Source organism: Lithobates pipiens, unplaced genomic scaffold (assembly GCF_037356315.1).
Source record: "Lithobates pipiens isolate NorthernLeopardFrog02 unplaced genomic scaffold, aLitPip1_a1.2 Scaffold_13, whole genome shotgun sequence".
NCBI lineage: Eukaryota > Metazoa > Chordata > Amphibia > Anura > Ranidae > Lithobates > Lithobates pipiens.
The window spans coordinates 269,240,764-269,267,828 of NW_027507718.1; the positions used below are offsets into that span (position 1 = coordinate 269,240,764).

Below are 27,065 nucleotides of genomic sequence, written 5' to 3' on the forward strand. Positions count from 1 at the left end.
CATCGCTGACGACACAAGACATGCTCATCGATCGGGCACATAGGATCCGCAAACCGCAACATCTCCCAGCCTCTGTCCCCAGAGACATCCTGGCAAGGGTACACTTTTTCCATGTCAAGGAAGATATTATGCGCACATCAAGGTCCTTGCGCTCACTTCCAGATCCCTTCCATGGAGTGACACTATATAATGACATATCAGCGGCTACTTCCCAGGCGCGTAGAGCCTTTGCACCGGTCACTTCTATACTGAATGAGCGAAAAATTGCCTACAAATGGGGTCATCCTGTAAAGCTCCTTGTGACCCATCGCAACCAACAAGTTGCTATATTATCTCCTAAGGAAGGTCTCAAACAACTCCTTAACTGGGGCTTGCTAACCCAAGCACCCCCTCGCACCCCTCCTGCGAGGCCATCCTCCAAGATCTCCAACCCGTGGGAATCGCACGCTCTAACTTAGCCGCAAGTCACCCGCCTGTATCATGCAACACTCCGAACATTCCTAGAGACAACTAAGGTTTATTGCTGGTTATTTATTATCAGTATATTTATCATATGTTGTAGTTGTGTGGAGGAGTGGAAGCAGTTATGTTATCCCTTCCACGCTCCATAACCTTTGATGTGCTAAGCACATTTATTGGTTTATACTTTTACGTTTTCAAACGTATTAATTGAGTTTACTTTATAAGATACATTATTATTCTATTCTAGTATCTGCATAGTTCTAGCACTGTTTGCTCAGATTGGGTCTATTCTACCTGATCTGACCCAGACCTGCTCATACGTCCCATTGTGTTTATTAATATCCTTTGCTACTTTTCTGTCCCTCCACCCTCTCCTTCCCCTCTCCCCCTCTTTAATTGGAACCTGTCCTCCCCTAGTACCGTGAAACTATCCGATATCTGACTTCCCAATTTTAACGAAATGTCGCTCACAATTGTCTACTTAAACACTAAAGGCCTTAATAGCCCCTTTAAAAGGTCACTCCTGTCGCGCGAAGCCTTGAATCAGAAAGCGGACATACTATGCGTCCAGGAGACACATTTTTCCGATCTCAACCCCCCCACTATGCACTCACAGACTATTCCCCCATTGTTTTCATGCCTGCGCTGACAAAAAGACGAGGGGGGTAATGATAGCAGTCCGCTCTTTGGTATCCTTTACCCTTAGCTACGCAGAATATGACCCTGCGGGTAGATACCTAATTTTGTCGGCCACATTTAACAACCAACCCCTCGTCATAGTAAACATCTATGCCCCTAATACCCGCCAGAAATCCTTTTATAAAGCAGTGCTACCTTTTATAAAGCAGTACTACCCAAAACGCAAAATTATAATATGTGGCGACTTCAATGAGATCTTAGATATCCAGATGGACTCCTCCAACCCAAAACGCAAGACGTCCACGGCTCTATCCTCAATAGCCTCCCTGGAAGACTTCCATGATCCATGGAGGTGTCTGCACGGTACTGAGAGGGACTACTCCTTCTATTCCCATACCCAAAGATCTTATTCTCGGATCGACCTGTTTCTGCTTTCCAAGTCCCTACTACAAAAAGTTATCAAAGCAACTATCGGCCTTAATAGATGGTCGGACCATGCTCCAGTATCCATCACCATCTCTCTCTCGCCCCCCACCTCCAGACATACACTCTGGCTTTTAAACGCAGCACTACTTAGACCCAGGAACGGATTTGATCCAAGATAACTTCTTTCTTTGCCACTAAGACTAGCTCTGTCTCCAACCCAACCACACTCTGGAACGCACATAAGTCGGTCATTCTGGGAATTTTTCTTCAGCTGGGGGCCCAGGAAAAGAATAAGAAAACATTTGCAATAAACTCCTTTCTACAGCGTATACAAGCGATTGAACTCATGAATAAACAAAGTCCCACTCCGGCCAATGCAAAAGAACTTAGCACCTTAAGGAATGAACTTAGTTCCTTCCTTCAAAAAAGCCATGATTTTTACCTTAGGCGCCTTCACCTCACTTGGTATTCTCAGAGCAATAGGGCAGGGAAACACCTGGCCCAGCAATATAAAAAGAAAGCAGCACAATGTAGAATTTCATTTTTATTAAATCAGAAAGGCCACAAACTGTCAAACCCCAAAGATATTGCAAATTACTTCGGTGCCTTCTACTCAAAATTATACAACCTCTCCCTATCAGCGTCGGAACCGCAGCCCACCACACAACTAATACGAGACTTCCTTACCCCTCTTCAGCTCCCCTCGATATCCCCCTCGCAACTTGAAGACCTAGCCAAGCCATTCTCCCACCTAGAAATCCTCAAAGCTATAAGAGCTTCCATTGCATAAAGCCCCAGGTCCGGATGGCTACATAAATGAATATTACAGAACATATATGGACCAAATCACACCCCACCTATACAACTCCTTTAATCATTTTTTAAACACTGGTGAGATCCCCTCAGAATCCCTTGAAGCGATAATAACTACCATTCACAAGCCTGGTAAACCTGCACATGACCCAGCTAGTTATCGCCCTCTCTCGTTCCTCAACACGGACACTAAACTTTATGCCAAATTGCTAGTTTAGCCTCTTATATTCCAAACCTAGTACATCCAGACCATGTAGGCTTCATTCCTTCCAGGCAAGCCTCAGATGGCACCCGCAGACTCATCGACATGATCCACTGGGTGGAGCACCGTCGAGTGCCTTCTCTGCTGATCTCGCTTGACGCAGAGAAGGCATTCGACCGGGTTAATCTGCTATATTTAACGTAAGAAAAAAGATAAAGTGCATGGAAATAAAATAACGAGCTGGCTGGACACCCCTAAATATTCTAAAAAGAATGAAAGGACTGGTTCCCCTTGGGGTTTTCATGCCGCGACAAGAAGCAGAAATAAATTAGTAAAAATATATTTATTTTATTAGTTCAAAGGCTTAATCGCCATCATAAATTTAAAATACGGACTCTGGTATATGTTATTACAGCATATCGATGGGTAAAAGATATATGCAACATTTGGTACAGAGATAGTTACAGGAACAATTTACAAATACATCAATATTTCAAAAGCTACAAATAGCACCCATGCTACCCCAATGCATTTCGACCTTCAGGGAGTCAGGGTCTTCTTCAGGGGGGGGGGGGACAAAACCCATTGATATGCTGTAATAACATATACCAGAGTCCGTATTTTAAATTTATGACGGCGATTAAGCCTTTGAACTAATAAAATAAATATATTTTTACAAATTTATTTCTGCTTCTTGTCGCTGCCTGAAAACCCCAAGGGGAATCTGTCCTTTCATTCTTTTTAGAATATTTAGGGGTGTGCAGCCAGCTCGTTATTTTATTTCCATGCACTTTATCTTTTTTCTTACATTTAGTAATTATCAGTGGTTAAACACCATTTTCCCATTCTTTGTGCATATGAGCTTGGATATGGTCTCTGGTATGTGAGGCGGGGGGGGGGGGGGGGGGGGAAGGGGAGGAGGGAGGGAGATGGTCATGTGTAACGATTGTATAACAAATTTTGTATAATCATCATATCTTTTTTGTAAATATTGTATTCTAATGTACCCCATTGTTGTTAACCTGCCTCATCTATGATGAGTGCTTTTCAGGGGGATGAATGGACCAATCTTATGTTTGGTTACGAGACTGATCTCGAACAAGGTGACCAGGTAGAAACTCAAATTTCTTTATTAATACGTAAATGTACACGTTTATTGAAAAAAAATCACACCTTTCTTAAAAGGTTATACCTCAGGAAAAACGAGCTAAGGCATCAAGATAAGGGATTAAAAAGAAAAATGAAACAATATTAGTGAATGCAAAGAAATATATTCTGTGGTTGAATCTCAACATGGAGCCATCATGTGGGCTCAGCTATTATCCCTCTGTTTTCCCTCTGTTTCCCCCTCTCCCCTTTTCTGTTTTTGTTCTTCTCTCTCCCGTCTCCCCTTTTTTCCAGGATCATAATTGAATTTTTACCATAAAAATACCATAGAAGAAGCAGTGAAACAACAGTGGTGGTATCCATTACTCTGACAATATTTAGTATTACTAGCAACATATGTATTATATTTATTGGTGCATTGTCACTTTATGTGATTCCTTCTGGGCCTCAAGGATCTGCTGAAATTATTGAGGTCTGACTATATCGGGGGTTTCGCTGACTTCCCGACACGGGGAGGGGAGGAGGGAGCACGTCATTGTTGCTTCCTATCCCCCGATTCCCCCCTTCCTATCCCCCGATACTCCCCCCCGATTTGGCTGGGGGGAGTAAGCCCCGTGCCGGCGGTATTCCCCGATCGCGCCGCACGTCGCGGGTTGCGCTGTGTGCTTGCGCAAGTTCTCCCCGGGTTTTCCTGGGGAGTATTGCATTGCGCATGCACACGCGCATCATCGCGATGTCACGTGGGTTGCGTCGGAGACGACGGTGTTTCCGGGGCATTTTTTGCCTTCCGGAACGCAGAGGAACTGACAGGAGCCATAATTATGGCTCTGGGCGCTGAGGAGAGCAGTGAAGGGGCGGAGAATAGGCACACCTTTAGGAAGGAGGAGAACCACACCTATACTCAATCGAACAATTAAGCAAGTGATATAAATAGGGTGTAGCAGTCATGACTCATTCATTTGATTCCTGGAACACCATACGATACAGATCATTGAAACAGGTATGGAGGATGTTGAAGAGAGAGATTTCCTCTTCCTTTGTTTTTCTCCGTTAATATAATGTGAAGCTGAATAACTATATTATATTTTTAGGCAAAAACTTTTCTATTGAAAGTCTTTTTTCTTTTGACTATTTGCAGAATATACAATATAATCACCCCTTCTGCTTGGGTTTTGTCCCCCCCCCCCCCTGAAGAAGACGCTGACTCCCTGAAGGTCGAAATGCATTGGGGTAGCATGGGTGCTATTTGTAGCTTTTGAAATATTGATGTATTTGTAAATTGTTCCTGTAACTATCTCTGTACGAAATGTTGCATATATCTTTTACCCATCGATATGCTGTAATAACATATACCAGAGTCCGTATTTTAAATTTATGATGGCGATTAAGCCTTTGAACTAATAAAATACATATATTTTTACAATCTGCTATATTTAGACCTTGTCCTACAAAAATTTGGTATACACGGTCCATTCAGACAAGCGCAAAAGTTCTCACATCAGGATTGTTGTCCTCCCCTTTTTCCATCACTAACGGAACCTGACAAGGTTGTCCCCTCTCACCACTCATTTTTGCGTTGGACCACTGCTGCAGGCGATCAGAACTCACCCAGAAATAGCTGGGCTGATGGTTGACCAAAGCTCCCATAAAATCGGCCTATACGCCGATGATATTGTTATCTGGCTCACTGACCCACTACGGTCCCTGCCCCCGCTCTGTGATCTCCTACATCAATTTAGTCAGATCTCCCTATACAAATTGAACCACTCTAAATCTGCTATGTTGGGGATCTGCTTATCCCCACAGCTTAGAACAAACATCTCCTCCGTGTCCCCTTTTTCCTGGGCCTCCAGCTCCTCTATGACCTACTTGGGCATCCAGCTGACCTCCCCTGCTTCTCTAATCCTACATACTAACATTGCTTCACTTACCCAGAAGCTACAGGCTATAACCAAATCGCTCTTACCTGTGAAGGCCTCCTGGGCAGGCCGGATAGCCCTATCTAAGATGTTTCTTTTACCACACATCCTATACCTATTCAGAACTTTACCAATACCAATGCTGCAATCTGATATTGCTGGACTCCAACTAATTATTAACAATTTCATCTGGGCAGACCGCAAACCACGCGTTAAGGCCTCCTTGATCTACACGCCTATGAAATATGCTGGACTGGGGGTGCCCAACCTTATATTATACTACAAAGCTACTTTACTAGACCAACTAGAAAACTTTGGGATATGTCCTCACTACAGCCCTGGACTCTAATTGAAGCTGCAGACTTGGCGCATACCCCCTCGCATTTCCTGGCAGCTGTATGTTTGGGTTTTCATCCCACACATTCCTTTTTACCTACCATTAATGCAACTTTAAATATCTGGAAATCTATATCGCAAGTCTCAGGTGGACTACATCTCCGCCAACTACCATTTGCAGCCATCTCCTTTCTCTCCCCGGATTTACCAATACAGAAATGGTTATCGCAAGGCATCCGAAATCTTGGGGGCCTCTTCCAAGACAACCATCTTCTTTCCTTTCAACAACTCTCAGACCGATACCTCAACTCCCACAAGGATTTCTACATCTACTTGAGAATACGCCATATTCTCACCTCAAGTTCAACCTCCAATAACAACTCCACCAAAGACATTATCCAGCTCTTCTACTCGCCCATTAGCAATTTCCGCTGCATCTCTTGCTTCTATGTACTCCTAACGAAGCCGACCCAAAAAGAAAGCCCTTTGGCGATAGCTTACTGAGAGTCCAAATTACACATTCACATTCCCCCATCATTCTGGTACCGGGCTATTCGCCTTCCCGCTGTGCTCTCCAAAAACGTCTCCCATTGGGAGACTGTAATGAAAATTCTATACAACTGGTACTATACCCCCATAAAACTGGGCCGCATTTTCCCTACTCAATCCAGCAAGTGCTGGAGGAACTGTAACATGGACGGTCATATTTTTCATGTATGGTGGGGATGTCCCTCCATAGGTGCGCACTGGATGGACATCTCCACTCTTATTCAGGAGGTTACCTGCCTGTCTCGTGTCATTACCCCGCAGATGGCCCTATTTGGCCTAAACCTCTCAGTCTGGCCTTCACAATTCCATCCTATTGTCACACATATATTTATAATGGCCCGTCTGGCTATTGCCCGCAGTTGGAAACAACCCAATACACCCTCTATCAGTAATGTTATTGAAATTCTAAATGAACACTTGCTGATGGAATACCTTTTTGCAAAAACACAAATGACTTTGAGGAAATTCCTCTGCCACTGGAAGCCCTAGCTATCCGACCCCAGTGCTAAGTCCTGTAATTGATTATAATATAAATAGTACCCCCTACGGCAGCCCTTTCCATAGAGGCAGCCCTCACTTTCTTCCCTCCTTTAGAGTAATTTGAGCCCTCTGCGCTAAGACTGACACGAGGACAGGCTAACCAGCTTACTAACTGAATACTAATGTTAACTCTCTATCGTTAACTACCCCCTCCTCTCTTTTCTTCCCCCCTGTACCCCCCCTCCCCCCTCCAGATCCCTTGTCCGGGAACTGGAATAAATCCAAAGTTATGCTCACCTGTTCACACTATATGTCTTTTATTATTCTTCTATGGACATTGTAATTAGCCTATGTTTTGTCCACAATTTTCACATATCAATATGTACTTCCTTTTTTTTTTCAATAAAGCCCTTTGAAAATGAAAAAATAAAATAAAAAATTACACACAGGTGGACTCTATTTAATAATTAGGTGACTTCTGAAGGCAACTGGTTCCACTAGACTTTAGTTAGGGGTATCAGAGTATAGGGGGCTGAATACAAATGCACACCACACTTTTGAGATATTTATTTGTAAAGAATTTGGAAAACCACTTAACATTTTCCTTCTACTTCACGATTAAGTGGCACTTTGTGTTGGTCTATTAGAGAAAATCCCAATAAAATACATTTACGTTTCTGGTTGTAACATAACCAAATGTGGAAAATTTCAAGGGGTATGAATACTTTGTCAAGACACTGTATCAGTGAAAACAGCTGAAAAAGTAATAACTGTCTTTCTTTAAAGCTCTTTTACTGCTTTTTACCAATGTTAAAATAGTTAAAGGCCCAAAGCTTGGGCACAGGTGCTCTTTAATGCCCTATACACAGTCGGAAATTCTGACGGAAAAAGTCCAATCGGATTATGTTGTCGGAAAATCCGAACATGTGTGGGCTCTATCAGACTTTTTCTGTTTGAGAGCTGGATGTAAAATTTTCCGACAACAAAATCCGATCTGACTTTTTTCGATCGTGTGTAGAGAATTCCGACGCACAAAGTGTCACACATGCTCAGAAATAATTTGGAGACGAAAGCTATTGGCTACTGGCCTCTACGTAGTCCCGTCGTACGTTTTGTATGTCACCTTGTTCCGAACGATCGGATTTTCCAACAACTTTGTGTGACCATGTGTATGCAAGACGAGTTTCGGCCAAAATTCGTCTGAAAAATCAGACAGATTTTGTGGTCGGGATATGTACCGTGTGTAGGGGGCATAAGAGTTTACTTGTCAGCCCAGATATTCATTTATACTGAGGCCTGAATTATACAACACCTCAGTCCTCCCCCAACAGAGGAAAGCGGCTCATGGTTTATGAAAGTAAATCAATGTTTAACACATCTCACTCCTTACAGTGAAACACGTTAGTTTTGGCTGCAGCTGGTTGACTTCATTCGCCATCCATCCAGCAGGTCGGATCAGATGGGATCGGATAAAAACAGACAGGCTGTTTGTTTTTTTCCGATCTCCCCATACAGGAGAGCCAGACTCTGACAGGTACATCTATGTACAGTGAGCGCAGACGGACCTATCATCCGTCTGCTCAGCGGGGATCAGCGGAAAGATCCCCGCTGAGCAACTAGAGTCCTTCAAAATGGATCTTCTCCATGTGAAAGGAACCTTAAATGCATTGTACACTTTTAAATGTTTTTGTTGTTGTTACTAGGTATTAGTGTAGTTATGTCCCCTGGGTTGTTTGTTTGCCTTACCTTGCAATGATAGGCTCACATTTTGTGGCTGCAGTTTGTCATATCATAGCTGTCCATTTATTTATTCCCTAGCTTGTCCCTATCTCACAAAAGAAAAGGCAACCTCTGGCGCATTTCAATGCATTGCCTTGCCATCCACTCTGTGTTGCATCATAAATATGGGCATGCTAATGTGATGAATCAGTGATCTCTCTGTGAATGATCTGCCTGTTTGCGTCTGATCTAATTACTGTGTAGCTCACACCTGTACTAGACTGAGAGACCTGTGGATTGTGGGATTGTATCTTCAAGGGAAGTGTCAGGTCTCACTACAGAGGTCATGCATTGACCTGTGCAGTGCCTTGCCTTTTAAACAGAAAATAAATAAGAGAAGATTTACTCTACTATATACTGGGCATACAGAGCAAAAAATAGCACCATAACACTACATGATCAATGCACATCTTATGTAGGTAAAAAAACACAAGTTGCAGATAAGAATGTTTGCAATACCTTTAATCAAACTTGATAATACACATTTAATCAACATAATTGCAGGCAAAAATGTATAAACCATCACTTCCTTGACTTTATGTTTTTAAATGTAAAACAGATGATTGTACAAATAAAATTGTCAAAGGTCTTTCGACGTAATAATGAACAGACTTAGTTATATTAATTTTACCAAGCTCTGACCAAATGCTGTTTACATTTATATGACTGTTTTTATTTGAGAAAGCTAATTTTATCAGGTGAGTTACGTTTTTGATATACATTACACATGTAGGCAGGTGTTGGCTGAAGTATATACACCAATCTAAAGGTAGCGCTGTGCCATTTTGTTTCTGCTGACAGAAGACCATTGAAGATGAACTTTTTCCCTGCTATGGGCTCCAGGCAGCCATCTTGGGGAGGACAGCTTATATTGTTGAATACAGAAATGCTGCTAGATTTGGGTGGCCATCTTGGCACAGAATTCCTTACATAGGACATTCTGGTTGTTTTGGTTTGCCCATGTGAGAGTAGGATAAGGATAGAGCCCCCCAATGGATAGGGAGAGAGTAGGAGTAGCATTAGGTAGAGGTACCTGTTGAGGAGGGAAATACTAAATTTTCCATAAAAGCGTGTTTTCTCTGTCAGACTCTTAAAACTGTCTCTCTCTGGCAACCGGTTATCCACAGGGAGATTTGGGAATCACAGTGTCATGCAGTAAAACCATACCTCCTCCAAGGAAAGTACTCCTCTGGCATTCTGCGATCTGTAAGTGTATTACTGTAATACTGCTGAAAAACGACTTTATTACTTCTCTGCCTGAAGACTGTACGGTCTAATACAGGGATATGCAATTAGCGGACCTCCAGCTGTTTCTGAACTACAAGTCCCATGAGGCATTGCAAGACTCTGACAGCCACAAGCAGGGCTAGACTTACCATTGGGCTTGACTGGGCTCAAGCCCATGGGCCCCACCCAATAGGGGGCCCGCGAACCCCACCCAATAGGGGGCCCGCAAGCCCCACAGAGATACATAGCTGCGTGTACTCGGCTCGGCTCCGCTCACAGTCATGTCCAGTCCCGCCCTATGATGGACATAACACAGGGATTGGGCGTGACTATGAGGCTACTCTCGGCTCCGCTCGGGAATGCGAGAGGACCCATGAGCCGCCAAGAGAACCCGAGAGCCATTTTTAAATTTCAAGACTGCAATAACAAGGCTGCAAATGACAAGGCTGCAAATGAGAAGGCTACACTGACAAGGCTACAATGACACTGTATAAGGCTGCAGATGGATGGACAAGGCTGCAGATGGACACTGATAAGGCTGCATCGATGGGCATTTAAATGTCATTTTTTTCCTTAAACTTCCCTCCTAAAAGTTTTTTCCCTTAAAATTCCCTCCTAAACTTGGGGTGCGTGTTATACGCCGATAAATACGGTAATGTATAGAAGGTAGGGCCTGAAAGTGACTCAAGCCCAGGGGCCCCCACCACTCTAAGTCCTGCCCTGGCCACAAGCATGACACAAATTGGCAGAGGCATGATGGGACCTGTAGTTTTGCAACAGCTGGAGGTCCGCTAATTGCATATCACTGGTCTAGTAGTATCATTGCTATAACTGCCTTGTTTCCGTCTATTCAATTTCTACAATATATTAACAGCATTCACATAACTCTGTGTAATGATTCCTCTCAATCTTCGGGTACCCTGATTAGACTCTACCTACACACAGAGCCTTATCGGCTTTCCCAGTCTCTATTCTTTCTTCACTACTCAATTACCTAGTGACAAGTCATTAGTGCCAGCTTCCATATTCATATCATGACTAAAGCCTTATCTGTTTTCCCAGTCTCTATCCTTCCTTTACTAGTCAATTCCTTAGTGACAAGTCATTAGTACCAGCTTCCATATTCATATCATGACTAAGCTTCTGTGGAAATCTAAATATATAGTCTTAAATATAATTCCTCAACACCCAACACCCAAAAGAAAAAATCTGCTTGTTGTTTTTAACCTCCTTAGCGGTATTCCCGAGTCTGGCTCGGGGTGGAATTTCAGAACCAAAAGCAGTAACCCCCGAGCCAGACTTGGGATCGCATTGCAGGATCCAGGAAGAGCTTACTTACCTTGTTCCCTGGATCCAGCGATGTCCTCCCCACAGTGCGAGCGGCTCATGCTCCGCTCGATTCATCACGGAGCCGAGCTCCGTTCCCTGCGAGCGTTGCGATGCACGGGGACGGAGAACAGCGCCAAATTCAAAAAGTGAAACACACACATTACATACAGTATAATGTAATCTTACAGATTACATTACTGTACAGTATGTAATTATTTCACCTTCCTTTTGTCCCTTGTGTTTTCTCCAGTGCCCTGCATGCAGTTTTATATTATAAAAACTGTTCTTTCTGCCTGGTAACTGGAGATTGTCCATAGCAACCAAAACCGTGCCTTTACATCAAAAGTGATTTTGGACCAGCTAGAAAACAGCGATAATAAATTAGAATCACTTGCAGAATTGAGCGATAGTGATTTGTGGGGAGATCCGTCATCAAACACTGAAACGTAATGACAGTGACGATTCTGCTGAGCAAATTTCAGTGTTTACATTACATTATTTAATAATTTTTATTATTATTATATTATTGAATACAATATTGAATAATTTTTATTACTATTATATTATTATTTGGTATAATTATTTATAGTTATTTATTATATTATAATTTATGATTTTGTTTTCCAAACTCTATCATATCCGGGATGTCTACTAGACTCTGGTTTGGACAGATTTAAATGAGTTATTCCTAAGAATTACAGGCCTACAATATAAAACACCAAATTTCCATGCAAAATAATGGTACCGCTTTCAGCACCTAAAATCTGAAATAATCATACTGCCAGGAAAGTTAAGCAAGTAAAAAGGTAAGCAGCATTTTTTTCTTATAAAGCCGAGTTTCACCCATTTAAAAGTTAGCAGCTACAAAAAGTGTAGCTGCTGACTTTTAATAATCAGACACTCACCTTTCCTACAGTCCATCGATGCTCCTCCCTGCGGGGGGTGGCATTCTAACTGTGGGTGCCTGGCTGTGGTGCTGTGATTGGCCGGGCAATCTTCTGGGATCTGTGATGTGGCCCAGAAGATTGCAGGGAGGGAGGAGGGAGAGGTGATCTGCCTTCTGGTGCCACTGCGCCAGGGGAGGAAGTGGGAACTGGGTGCCTGTGAAAACAGGGAACCCCTTCCCCCCAAAAAAATTACATGCCAAATGTGGCATGTCAGGGGGTCACCAGCACTTAAAGCACAAGTTCAAATTTTAGGTGGAATACACTTTAAAGCCATTTCTTGCACAATATACCCAACTGTTGCAGAAAAAGAAATCTAAACTCATCTACACAGAATCTTTTATGAGAGATGTGCATGTCACAAAGGCTGTCTCTTTTTATAAATGGTTGTCCCAGGTTATTCTGATTTGACTTGCAACAAGAATTCAGTCTGTGAAGTCAGTCGGTGGATTTTGCTATGATAGGTTCCCTTTAGATATGTATATAGTTAAAGATATTACCCTCATCTTCAGTATTTGGTTGGGGCTGATGTCTGAACAATTTTTTTTAAACATGTGCCCCCATAATGAGATTTAAGCCTTTGCCATAGTTTAATATGTTGATAGTATCTTTCTTGTGAAGTGAAGGAAAATAAACGAAATCCAAAAATCAATATATTCCTCATCTAGGCCTTCAAATCAGGATCATAAAAAGTTTTTTTTTTTTTTTTAACTCAGAACTGGAGGACTGTGCGTATGCTGCAAGAAAAAAGGAAAACAAAAAAACAAAGAGTAAGACTCTTACACAAAATAAGCAATTTAAACATTTTTGTTAGATGTTTAGGAGGATAGTAGTTAAAGCTTGGATTTTTTTTTTTATATTGTCACTTACATTCTAAAGGAATATCACAGTAGAGTAATTAATTTTAAACTTGTATAAAATGAATAAATGATCATATCCCGATAATCCCTCGGAAGCTGGAAATCACAGTAGTAGATACTGCTGCATTGAAGGGTACGCTTCAACGCGTTTGACCAAGATGGCAGTTTTCAGGAGATCAACGTGTTTTGTGTTATGAATTTTTTTTTAGTAATGCCAAAACTTGCATTTGTATATATAGTTACTGCTACTACAGTGATTGCTGCTAGCTTCTGGCTTCCATGGCGAGCGGCTTCCCTGCTGCTTACTGAGCGCAGGAGACTCAGCATGGGCACCATACAAAAAACACTTTGTATTTTATCAGTGAATGCAAAGCACTCTCTGATTGGACGAGGTGGAGATTGTGACATCACTACTCCACCTCTCCACTTTGTCCAAACAGAAAATGCTTTACATTCAGTGGGGAGATCCAAAGTGTTCTCTGACTGAGCAAACAATTCAATGTGTTCCCTAAGCAGCAGAGCAGTCACCCAACATGACCCAAAAGCTATCGTGATTGCTGTAGTAGCAGTATATGCTACAGTGATTTCCAGCTTCCACAGGGCTTGGCCAGGTATGGCACTTACATCAGTCCAAGCTGGAGCAATGTAATTATGCAAAAGCATTCATGCCTTCAATTTAGTTTTAACCATTTTTTTTGCCATAAAACTGTAAGCTTATATTGCAGAATGATGTTTCCATGATCCTGATGGGTTTTACTTCCTCTTTGTTTCCCTGCAAAGGTAAAGCATAATGAGCTACTATGTATTGCATATTAGCCCATTATTTGTCACTTACCTGACACAGGAGCGCTTTCCCCTCTCTCATGAAGTATCCATCTTCCTTCTGTGTATCTCGGCTCCGGCGCTGTGATTTTCCAGAGCCGTGATGACGTCACATACATGCGGGAGCTGCCACTAATGGTATGCTCAGTGCGCCTGTGTGCCGCTGTCTACGGTCCATGCGCCGTAGACAGCGGTGCCTGTCTTTTTCAAATACTTCCTAAACCATGTAGGTTTATGAGATATTTCTTGCACCTACAGGTAAGCCTTAATCTAGGCTTTCGTGGGTAAAAGTGGTCTGTAAGGGTTTAAATATAATTCAGTGTTGTGATGGTGTGCATTATGTTATTATATTGTTTTGTTTACTTCCACACTTTCCACTCTTATATAATACTAAGCTACAGACTTTCTATACAACCCCCTCTTATCTGCCTGTTAAGTGTCGCATGAATAAGATAATAATCTTAAAAGAATAAGATGTTGTGAGAACAGAAGTACATAGTTACATCGTAGGTGAGGTTGAAAAAGACACAAGCCCATCAAGCCCAACCTATGTTTGTGATTATGGGATTGATTTACTAAAGGCAAATCCACTTTGCACTACAAGTGCACTGAAAGTACACTTGGAAGGGCAGTCACCGTAGATCTGAGGGGAAGATCTGAAATGAGTGGAAGCTCTGCTGATTTTATCATCCAATCATGTGCAAGCTAAAATGCTGTATTTATTCTCCTTGCATGTCCCCCTCAGTTCTACAGCGACTGCAGTTCCAAGTGGATTTACCTTTAGTAAATCAACCCCTATATGTCAGTACCTCATTGTGCACATTGACAAAGATAATCAACAGTGAAGAGAGCATATATACAAGTTTTCTATATCTACAAATATTTTCCAGATTCTGTTAACAGCTCGAAATCCCATGGTGAAAAAGACATTGAACAAGGGGCGGCCCGTTAATAGGGGGCGCTGCCCCCCCCCCCTCCAGACAGTAAAAAAAAAAGTAAAAAAAAAAAAAAAGAATAATTTCTTTTTAAAGCTGGCCCTTTAAAAAAAAAAAGGTCCTTAAGTGCACTGTGTTCCGATGCTGGACACAGTCCAACGCCGGACACAGTGATACGACACTAGATTGCAGACGTGGCGCTTCATTTGCAGTAATTTAGCCCACCTTAAGGCACTTTCTGTAGCTTCGTAGTATATATTACTATGGCTGGGCGGTTTTATTGACATCTCAGTTTGATGTCACTTCCTGTTTTCTCTCTCCGATTGCACCCAGGAGAGAGGAAACAGGAAGTATGAGAGGATGGACCTCTCCACAGGAGGCACAAGAGGACAACGCACTGCAATGTAAGTAAGGGGGGGTTTGATGTGAGGCTGCTGCAACTTGGTGGTACACATGCTGCTGCAACTTGGTGGGACACATGCTGCTGCAAATTGGTGGGATGCATGCTGCTGCAACTTGGTGGGACACATGCTGCTGCAACTTGGTGGGACGCATGCTGCTGCAATTTGGTGGTGCCACATGCTGCTGCAATTTGGTGGGACACATGCTGCTGCAATTGGTGGTGACACATGCTGCTGCAATTGATGGTGACACATGCTGCTGCAATTGATGGTGACACAGCCTGCTTCAATTTGGTGGGATACAGGCTGCATGTAAGGAGGGACTACGCTGAGGGCACCTGATGTAAGGACGAACTCCGCTTGTGACACCTGATAGCATCTGGTGGCAGGCGACGTGGCTAGTGACACGCTCAGGGCTCCCACTGGTTCTGCATTATGGTAAGTTGAATGATTTCATTTTACATTACAATGTTATTATAGAAATAATGTGCTTCAATCATCCTGACACCATAACAACCATGGTGCTGGGATGATTGAAGTGCTAACACCAGGTGTTTGTGATATCTTTATCTGCTAATTGTTAAACTTTCTAGAATACACATATTTCTATTGTTGTGTAGGATCTGGGCCTGCTGTCCCTCCATCCCTCTCTCCCTCGTTCATCTCATACACTAACCACATCACCTTAGAGCCACGCCCACTATTTCGATGAAACCACACCCATTTCCACAAAGTGAGAGGCGTCAAAAAGGAAGGGAGGGGTCTGGTGCCCCCCCATCCTAAAACTTCACCAGCCGCCACTGCATTAAACATATGATACAACAAACATTTATGTTCCCCCCCGTTTGCTGCACTTTTTTTTTCATTTTGATAACATGCAGAATATGGGGCTGATTTTTTTAAAAGCAGATAGAATGTGCTCTTTTCAAAGTGCAGTTACTCTGCAGGTGTAGCTTAGTAAATGAGGTAAAGATTCACTTTGCAAAGAATATCCCATCATATGCAAGGAAAATAAAAAAGCAGCATTTTTGCTTCCACATGATTGGATGATGGAAGTCAGTAGTGCTCATTTACTAAGCTCTGAAGCAATTGCAGTTTGCAAAGTGCACAGTCTACTTGCCTTTAGTAAATCAACTCCTATTGCATTCGGGGCTACACAGTCTTTTATGGTCAATGGCCCACTCAATAGACTGTTTATCTCTCTCTCTATACACATTTCATATATACATACCAGGATTTCAGAAATTTAATTAATTACAAAGCACGAGTGTATGTTCTTCACCTGTACTTCAAAGACACCATTAGCACGCACTAAAAAATCAAAAATGCCATATTTTGCTGTATACCAGATCTTAGATGTTGTGACTGAATTCATTTTCTTTTCCATTTTTTTATTCTCACCTGATGATCCTGGCAATAACACATTTCCTGTCCTGGGATTACAATATTCATCTAACTGTACTGTATTACCTTAAAGTGATTGTAAAGTAAAAATTTTTAGTTAACAATAACAAACATGTTATACTTACCTGCTTTGTGCAGTGGATTTGCACAGAGCAGCCCAGATCCTCCTCTTCTTGGGTCCCTCTTCTGTGCTCCTGGCTCCTCCCTCCTAATGAGTGCTCCCACAGCAAGCAGCTTGTTATGGGGGCACCCGAGCCAAGCTGCAGCTCCATATGTCTATTCAGACACGGAGCTGTGGCCCGCCCCCCGCCCCCTCTCTCTCCTAATTAGCTGACTGACTTTTATTGACAGCAGCGGGAGCCAATGGCGCTGCACTGCTGTCTCAGTCAATGAGGAGGGGATTTCTGGGCAGCCGAGACAAACCTACAACATCGCTGGATCTAGAAAAGTATTAGTGGGGTGGGGGGGGGGGGGGGGGGGTCACTGCACACAGAAGACTTTTTATCTTAATGCCTAGAATGCATTAAAAAAAACCTTCTGACTAGTGGTGGACGAACTCCCGACAGGACGTTTCGCGAACACGAAACGTGAACGCGGCCGATAGTTCACGAACCGTAACGTTCGCGGCGGGCCCCATTGACTTCAATGGGAGGCAAACTTTACAAACTCACAGGTCAAATTTGCAGCCACAAAATAATTACTAGCTGTGCACACATAGTCCCACCACATGGCCAATGACATAACGCATGTATGAGGTGAATCTGGGATTGACAACTACAAGCATTCTTTTTTTTTATGTGAAATTGTGACAATTCAGGACTGTGGAGCGCATGAAGGCAATGGAGGAGAAGGAAGGTCAGGGTAGGCAAAGAAGAGGGTGCAGGAGATGATCACCAGCACCGTGATAGAGGGCACTGCCACCGGCACCGTGATAGAGTGATCTGACACCAGCACCGTGATAGAGAGCACTGACATCAGCAGCGTGACATAAAGCACTGACACCAGCACTGTGATATACAGCACTGACACCAGCACTGTGATATACAGCACTGACACCAGCACCGTGATATACAGCACTGACATCAGCAGCGTGACATACAGCAATGACACCTGCGCCGTGATAGAGTGATCTGAAACCAGCACCATGATAGAGAGCACTGACATCAGCAGCATGACATAAAGCACTGACACCAGCACCGTGATATACAGCACTGACACCAGCACTGTGATATACAGCACTGACACCTGCACCGTAAGCAGCCCCAGGAGGAAGTCAGCATAGCACAGGGATGGTGGGAGCCCCTCATAATGAGCATAGCACAGGGATGGTGGGAGCCCCTCATAATATGCACAGCAGAGGTACAGCCCCAGGAGTAAGTCAGCATAGCACAGGGATGGTGGGAGCCCCTCATAATAAGCAGCCCCAGGAGGAAATCAGCATAGCACAGGGATGGTGGGAGCCCCTCATAATGAGCATAGCACAGGGATGGTGGGAGCCCCTCATAATATGCACAGCAGAGGTACAGCCCCAGGAGTAAGTCAGCATAGCACATGGATGGTGGGAGCCCCTCATAATAAGCAGCCCCAGGAGGAAGTCAGCACAGCACAGGGATGGTGGGAGCCCCTCATAATGAGCATAGCACAGGGGTGGTGGGAGCCCCTCATAATATGCACAGCAGAGGTACAGTCCCAGGAGGAAGTCAGCACAGCACAGGGATGGTGGGAGCCCCTCATAATAAGCAGCCCCAGGAGGAAGTCAGCACAGCACAGGGATGATGGGAGCCCCTCATAATGAGCAGCCCCAGGAGGAAGTCGGCACAGCACAGGGATGGTGGGAGCCCCTCATAATGAGCATAGCACAGGGATGGTGGGAGCCCCTCATAATGAGCATAGCACAGGGATGGGGGAGCCCCTCATAATATGCACAGCAGAGGTACAGCCCCAGTAGGAAGTCAGCACAGCACAGGGATGGTGGGAGCCCCTCATAATAAGCAGCCCCAGGAGGATGTCAGCATAGCACAGGGATGGTGGGAGCCCCTCATAATAAGCAGCCCCAGGAGGAAGTCAGCATAGCACAGGGATGGTGGGAGCCCCTCATAATGAGCATAGCACAGGGATGGTGGGAGCCCCTCATAATATGCACAGCAGAGGTACAGCCCCAGGAGAAAGTCAGCACAGCACAGGGATGGTGAGAGCCCCTCATAATAAGCAGCCCCAGGAGGATGTCAGCATAGCACAGGGATGGTGGGAGCCCCTCATAATAAGCAACCCCAGGAGGAAGTCAGCAATGCACAGGGATGGTGGGAGCCCCTCATAATGAGCATAGCACAGGGATGGTGGGAGCCCCTCATAATATGCACAGCAGAGGTACAGCCCCAGGAGGAAGTCAGCACAGCATAGGGATGGTGGGAGCCCCTCATAATAAGCAGCCCCAGGAGGAAGTCAGCATAGCACAGGGATGGTGGGAGCCCCTCATAATAAGCAACCCCAGGAGGAAGTCAGCAATGCACAGGGATGGTGGGAGCCCCTCATAATGAGCATAGCACAGGGATGGTGGGAGCCCCTCATAATATGCACAGCAGAGGTACAGCCCCAGGAGGAAGTCAGCACAGCATAGGGATGGTGGGAGCCCCTCATAATAAGCTGCCCCAGGAGGAAGTCAAGTATGTGCAAATATTTTATACGTGTATTACACAACTATATACTGCACACCAAATAGTACACCTATATCAGTCCTTAAGGACCTTTGTGGAACTAGTAGGCTGTGATTAGCAGACTGTACCTCAGTCCCTATACTGATAAAGGACTGCTGCAGAATAGGGCAGCAGTCAGCAGTAGTGCACCTCAACCCTATATATTCTGGACTAGGGATGAGCTTCGTGTTCGAGTCGAACATACGTTCGACTCAAACATTGGCTGTTCGTCCGTTCGGCGAAGTCCATTTTGGTCCGCTCGCGCCAAATTCGTGTGGCGCTCACGGCCCACAATGCACTGCGATGGCGCAGTGCATTGCTGGCTCATGATTGGCCAAGCATGCACTGTGACCCCGCATGCTTGGCCAATCGCAGCGCCAGCAGCGAGGAGAGCCATGATTGGCCACAGGCAGGATGCCTGTGGCCAATCATAGCTCAGGCTGTGTAGTGCACGCCCCACACTATATAAGGCCGCCAGCGCGGCGGCCTTGTGTAGTGTGTTGGCGTCTGAAGCAGTGGGTGTTCTGTGTACCTTCAACACAGTACACACCGATCGTTTTCGGCCGATTTTCGATCTTGCTGTTGTGTAGTGGTTATTGTCTGCATGCCCTGACCGCAGTATACACCGCTATATTCACCTCACCTATATAGCTAGTGATCTATCTTTTATAATAGAGCTTGCAGTCAGTAGTGTTAGGAGATAGTGCGTGCTGTCTGCTGTCTGCGTGCTCTGTACCCAGTACACACCGCTATATCCACCTACATAGCTGTTCTCTATTTGAGCCCACTTGCCATCTGCAGGAGTTATTGGAAGTTGTGTGTGCTTCTAGCACAGCACAGTATACATCTGTATATACCCCTTTATCTCTGGTGTTCTATAATAAAGGCATCTGCAGGAGTTAGTGGGTGTTCTGTGTACCTTCAACACAGTACACACCGATCGTTTTCGGACGATTTTCGATCTTGCTGTTGTGTAGTGGTTGTTGTCTGCGTGCCCTGACCACAGTATACACCGCTATATTCACCTCACCTATATAGCTAGTGATCTATCTTTTATAATAGAGCTTGCAGTCAGTAGTGTTAGGAGCTAGTGCGTGCTGTCTGCGTGCTCTGTACCCAGTACATACCGCTATATCCACCTACATAGCTCTTCTCTATTTGAGACCACTTGCCATCTGCAGGAGTTATTGGAAGTTGTGTGTGCCTCCAGCACAGCACAGTATACATCTGTATATACCCCTTTATCTCTGGTGTTCTATAATGAAGGCATCTGCAGGAGTTAGTGGGTGTTGTGTGCCTCTAGCACAATATACACTACCCAACTGCTTTTTTACCCAACTCCCTTCAGGCCATTACCATGTCTGGAAGGCCAGCAAGGAGAGGCAGACAGGCGCGAGCCGATAAAAGAGGGCAAGCAGGCTCTATGTCTAGAGACAACAGTGCTGGTCGTGGACGCGGTGCATTGTCATCAGCACGTGGCCATGGGACACGCTTGTCCTTCTTTTCGGCAGCTGGACATGTTGAGCCGCAACATGCCAACGACTTGGTAGAGTGGATGACCAAGCCCTCTTCATCCTCCTCATCCTCTCTCACCCAGTCTCAGGGTACTAGCAAAGCAGCTGCCAACGCATCGTCTTCCCTCCTCTCAATGTCATCATCAGTGACTCCTTCTCTAGACCCACCACGTCCTCCTGAGGAGTCTCCTGAACTCTTTGAGCACAGTGTTGGGTACATGCTCCAGGAGGATGCCCAGTGTTTTGTGGGCTCTGATGATGACACTCAGCTAGAGGAAGGCAGTAGCGTGAGCGCAGAGAGAGGGGATGCTCAAGAAGGACAGCAATCTGGCAGTCATGTTCCACAAGCTGCAGCATACTGCCAGGTTTGCTACAGCGATGAAGAGGGAGGGGATGATGAGGGCACTGACTCCACGTGGGTGCCTGGAAGGAGAGAGGAGGAGGAGGAGGAGGAGGAGGCACATGTCCAATGAGGCAGGATGCCCTCCGGGGGCCAGCTTAGGAGCAGCACACCGACTGAATCACACCGCAGAGCTCCGTCTGTGCAGAGCGCTGCCTCTGCGCGTTATTCTAAAAGTTCTTTGGTGTGGGCCTTTTTTGAGACGAGTGCATCAGATCGCACCGCTGCTATTTGCAACATATGTCTCAAGCGTATCTCACGTGTACCTCAAAGACCCACACCAAAGAACAAAGTGGACCTCTCCTTGCTCCTCATCAGCTGGCATCTCCAACCCCACTAGACCTTCAGTCCTCTCTGAAACCTGCTCTGAGAGGAATGAAGGTGTAGAATTAGGTGTGTCACAGCCAAGTGCTTCCGGGAACTCTGCTAGCGGTACACCCACGTCCGATTATAGCAGGCAAATGTCCCTGCCCCAGCTGCTGGACCGGCGAAAGAAGTTCACTCCCAGCCATCCACATGCCCAGCGGTTGAATGCTAGCTTGGCTAAATTGCTAGCACTTCAACTGCTGCCTTTTCAGTTGGTAGACTCGGCCCCCTTCCGTGAGTTTGTACAATGTGCGGTTCCTCAGTGGCAGGTCCCCAAACGCCACTTTTTCTCACGGAAGGCGATTCCGGCTCTCTACCGGCATGTGGAAGGCAATGTCCTTGCCTCGCTGGACAGGGCGGTCAGCGGTAAGGTGCATATTACCGCTGACTCATGGTCCAGCTGGCATGGACAGGGACGTTACCTGTCTTTCACGGCCCATTGGGTCACTCTTCTGGCAGCTGGGAAGGATGCAGGACAAGGTGCAGTAGTGTTGGAGGTTGTTCCGCCACCACGCCTCCAAAATGCTACTATTGGTTGTGACACACCTCTCTCCTCCACCCCCTCCTCTTCTTCTTCCTCCATGGCCTCTTCCAGTGCTCTGTCCTCAGAACCAGCGGTGCTCCGTAGGCGTTCCAGGGGCTACGCAAGTACGCAGGCAAAACGATGCCATGCCGTGCTTGCGCTGGTTTGTTTGGGAGACAGGAGCCACACTGGGGCGGATGTTTTGTCAGCTCTGCAGGGGCAGGCCGAGAGGTGGTTGACGCCACGCCAGCTTAAGCCAGGAATGGTGGTTTGCGACAATGGCACCAACCTCCTCTCCGCCCTCCGACAGGGACAACTGACCCATGTGCCCTGTGTAGCTCACGTCCTTAACCTGGTGGTGCAGCGGTTCTTGGGCAGGTACCCCGGCTTACAGGATGTCCTGAAGCAGGCCAGGAAAGTCGGTGTGCATTTCCGCCAATCATTTAATGCCTGTGCTCGGCTGGTTGAGCTCCAAAAGGAGTTGAACCTGCCCAAGAACCGCCTTATATGTGACATGCCCACCAGATGGAACTCAACATTGGCCATGCTGCAGCGGCTGCACACGCAGCAGAGGGCCATCAATGAGTACCTGTGCGACTACGGCACCAGGACAGGGTCAGGGGAGCTCGTTTTTTTCTCACCACGCCAGTGGGGCATGATCAGGGATGCATGCACTGTCCTGTCACCGTTTGAGGAGGTCACAAGGATGGTGAGCAGTGACAGTGCATGCATCAGTGACACTGTACCTCTTGTCCACCTCTTGGAGCATACGCTGCGTGGAATAATGGACAGGGCACTTGAAGCAGAACAGAGGCAGGAAGAGGAGGACTTCCTTGCCTCTCAAGGCCCCCTTTATCCAGACAGAGTTCCTGCTGTGCCACCCATCACACAGGAAGAGGATGAGGAGGAGGAAGAGGAGGAGGAGGAGGATTGTGTCAGCTTGGAGGTGGAGGCTGGCACTCAGCATCAGCATCAGCAGCAGCAGTCTTGTAGGGATGATTTACAGTCCCAAGAAACACGTGGACTTGTACGTGGCTGGGAGGAGGTAGCTGCGGATCATGTTGTCCTTAGTGACCCAGAGGACTCCGGACCGAATGCCTCAGCTAACCTACGCTGCATGGCCTCCCTAATCCTGCAAAGCCTGCGGAAGGATCCTCGTATTCTTCGGATCAAGGAGAGGGACCATTACTGGCTGGCCACTCTCCTTGATCCACGGTACAAGGGTAAGGTTGCCGACCTTATCTTGTACTGGACAACGTGTTGCTGAGGCATCGGTCAGAAGGAGCGGTGGAGAAGGTGGCCGTCTGACTGATGCTTTCAGACAATTTTTTAGTCCGCAGCCCCAAGGTATGATCGGTTCCAGCACCCATCGCCAGCGTCTGATTTACATGGGGCAGGAATACCTAGGGGCAAGGTCAGACTTGGAAACCTTTCCCACCGAAAATTCTCTGGCTTACTGGGTCTTGAGGATGGATCACTGGCCAGAGCTTGCACAGTATGCAATTGAGCTACTGGCCTGTCCTGCATCCAGCGTTCTTTCGGAACGCATCTTCAGTGCTGCTGGTGGCTTTGTTACCGATCACAGGGTGCGCCTGTCCACCGAATCAGTTGATCGACTGACCTTCATCAAGATGAATCAGTCTTGGATCACCCACAGCTACCAAGCACCTGAAGCTGATGTAACAGAATAATTATTTTTTTGAAATATCACATCCCTTCAAGACTGCCTATGCTGATGCTGAGTGACTGTCCTGTTATGTTGATTGTCCATCCTCTTCCTCCTCCGCTGATAAGTTGGAAGAACATTTCTGGTTCTGGTTGATGCCATCAGCCCAATTTTTCTGCCCCTGTTTAACAGGGGCATTTAAGTACAATTTTTGATGCAATGCTTTGCAGCAGGGCTAATTCCTGCAATCAAACAAGAGTATATGGGAGAGGTTGCAGTGTGGTGGCACCAGCACCAGTGCCTAAGGCCCAATTTTTCTGCCCCTGTTTAACAGGGGCGTTTCATTACAATTTTTGATGCAATGCTTTGCAGCAGGGCTAATTCCTGCAATCAAACAAGAGTATATGGCAGAGGTTGCAGTGTGGTGGCACCAGCACCAGTGCCTAAGGCCCAATTTTTCTGCCCCTGTTTAACAGAGGCGTTTAATTACAATTTTTGATGCAATGCTTTGCAGCAGGGCTAATTCCTGCAATAAAACTAGAGTATATGGAAGAGGTTGCAGTGTGGTGTCACCAGCAGCAGTACCTAAGGCCAAAATTTTCTGCCCCTGTTTAACAGGGGCGTTTAAGTACAATTTTTGATGCAATGCTTTGCAGCAGGGCTAATTCCTGCAATAAAACTAGAGTATATGGAAGAGGTTGCAGTGTGGTGGCACCAGCAGCAGTGCCTAAGGCCAAATTTTTCTGCCCCTGTTTAACAGGGACATGTAATTACAATTCTTGATATAATATTTCACAGGAGGGCCCCTTCCTGTGCCCACCCAGAGTAACGGTGAGGACTTATAGTGTTGTGGCACCAGCACCACAACCACCAAAGGTCAATTTTTCTACCACTGTTCAACAATGGCATGTAATTACAATTCTTGATATAATCGTTCATAGCAGGGCGCTCCAGCACCCACCAAGAGTCACTTTGAGGGCTTACAATGTTGTGGCAAAACCAACACCTTGTTCCGCCATTTCTGCAGAGCATATAGGGCAGGCCCCTACTTTCAAACATCCAATTTACAAACATCTCCTACTTGCAAACGGAAGGAGACAACAGCAAGTGAGATGAAAAAAGATGGACGACAAAACAAATTATACAGGGGTGATAACCCTTCCCTATGTTTTCCAAAAAGCTTAAAAATAGTTTTTTTGACTGGAGCTACACTTTAAAAATGTACCAGTTAAAAATTACAAACAGATTCAACTTAACACAACAAACCTACACAGTCCCTGTCTTGTTTGCACTGCCTGTATACTGCTGTTCTGTGTATATAGGGCCTGGGGGCCACACGCATTTCCTTTTTTTAATATGGGTACAGGGTTCCCCTTAATATGCATACAAGACCCAAATAGGCTGGTAATGGGCAGGGAGGGCTACCCATGCCATTTTTCTCAATGATTTTCAACCATATTGCAGGAACCAGATATAACATTAAAACCGCAAGCAGTTTTAAATGGTGTTATTTCCGTTTAATGTCCTTTTGTGCAGGGACTGTTCTAAACACGGGAAACACGTGGCACTTCACAGGCATACTACAGACACCCCCCAGGCACCATATTTAAAGGAATATTTCACTTTTTTTTCACTTTAATCGTCATTAAAATCAGTGCTCCCGCCAAAACGGCCATTTTTAAAAACATTTTAGGCACTGACCCATGTCCCCTGGGGCAGGAGCCAGGTCCCCAAACCCTTTTTTAGGACAGTATCTTGCATATTAGCCGTTAAAATGAGCACTTTTCATTTCGAGCATTCGAGTCCCATAGACTTCAATGGGGTTCTAAAGTTCGTTCGAATTTGGGGTCCGTTCGAAAGTTCTGGTGCGAACCGAACCGGGGGGTGTTCGGCTCATCCCTATTCTGGACCTATACCAGTCCTTAAGGATTAGCAGACTGTACCTCACTCAACCCTATATACTCTAGTACGCTATACCTTACCAGTCCTTAGAAGGACCTTTGTGGAACTAGTAGGGTTTGATTAGCAGACTGTACCTCACTCAACCCTATATACTGTAGTACACTATACTTTACCAGTCCTTATAAGGACCTTTGTGGAACTAGTAGGTTGTGATTAGCAGACTGTACCTCAGTCCCTATACTGATAAAGGACTGCTGCAGAATAGGGCAGCAGTCAGCAGTAGAGTGAGGCCCGCAGTGGATGGACTAGGAGGGAAGTAATGGAGGGCCGGGCATGACGGGGATGTTTAAGGGAGCTAAGGGTTAAGCTTCAAGGGGAATAGGCTGAGGGGGAGGAGCTGGTGGTGAGTGTGTGGGACGGGGGAGGAGCCCTATAAAAAGTGGAGTGGACGGAGCAAAGTCCAGTTCGACGGAAGGGACAGAGAGAGGAGGCAGTTTTTTACCACTGCTCCTCTGGAAGATGGCGGACATCGAGACCATGCTGGCGGGACTGCGGCGGCAAGCGGAGGAACGCGGACCGGAGTGGCTGCGGGAGCAACTAGGAGGCCTGGTGGGGACATCGGGACCGGACTTGAGGAGGGGTGAGCCTTTGCAACGCGCGCGGAGGTCACGGCCTCCGGCGCGTTTTTCGCCTGGACCTGACCCTCGGCCACCTCGTGTAGTCAGAAGCCCTGGGGAGGACAGATCGCTCCCCCCAGCCAAACGGACATAGGGGGACTCAGGGGGCCTGGAGCGGTCTTCACGCCGCGGCCCGGGGGGGTGGGGCGGGTGAGTCACGTGGCCGGCGTGCGGCTAGGGAGCCAGCGGGGGGGAAGGGGGGATGCTGCAGCAGGACACAGCGCTGGGGGAGGGATGGCTGCTAGGGTGGGCTCTCGCAGGGATTCAGCAGCCCGGAGCAGGGGGACAGCAAGTCAGCCTGGGCAGGTGCATGGACCGCCTGCAGGCTGCTCCACCCGGAAGGATGTGAGGAGCGCCCGAGGGTCCACCGTCCCAGGGGCTGGCAGGGTTGGCTCACTTCGCCAGGCTGCCATGGAGGAATCACCCGGGGGCGCGGAATCACCTATGCGGGTTGTGGCTTCAGCTTCCGGGGTCTCTTCCCCCGGGGGGCTTACACCCCCGCCAACATGGGTCCAGGAGGACCGGTCCAAGGGGGAAATATCGGATGAGGAGGAGCTGCCCATTCCAGGGGGAGATGTCGCCGGTCCGGCTGTGAGGAGTGTTCCTGGACAGCCAGGTGAGTCCCCTGATGCGTTTTTATTGTCTAATGCATTGCAGGGTTTGTTGGGGGTGGTGCAGGCGGGCACGGGG

General features: G+C 46.2%; 1 protein-coding gene across 2 annotated transcripts in view; it reads right to left on the bottom strand.

Annotated features, from left to right (window-relative positions):
• Nucleotides 1-27,065, bottom strand: part of LOC143974844 (alcohol dehydrogenase 1-like) — a 217,699-nt gene that overhangs the window by 34,410 nt on the left and 156,224 nt on the right. Inside the window, exon 9 of one of the 2 annotated variants that reach the window (XM_077476600.1) lies at nt 9,160-12,949. The exons of the other annotated variant lie outside the window; for it this stretch is intronic. Within the exon in view, the coding sequence (XP_077332726.1) occupies nt 12,925-12,949 (25 nt within the window). The 3' untranslated portion in view covers nt 9,160-12,924. Of the gene's footprint in view, nt 1-9,159; nt 12,950-27,065 lie in introns of those variants that run through there. 2 annotated transcript variants of the gene reach the window in all.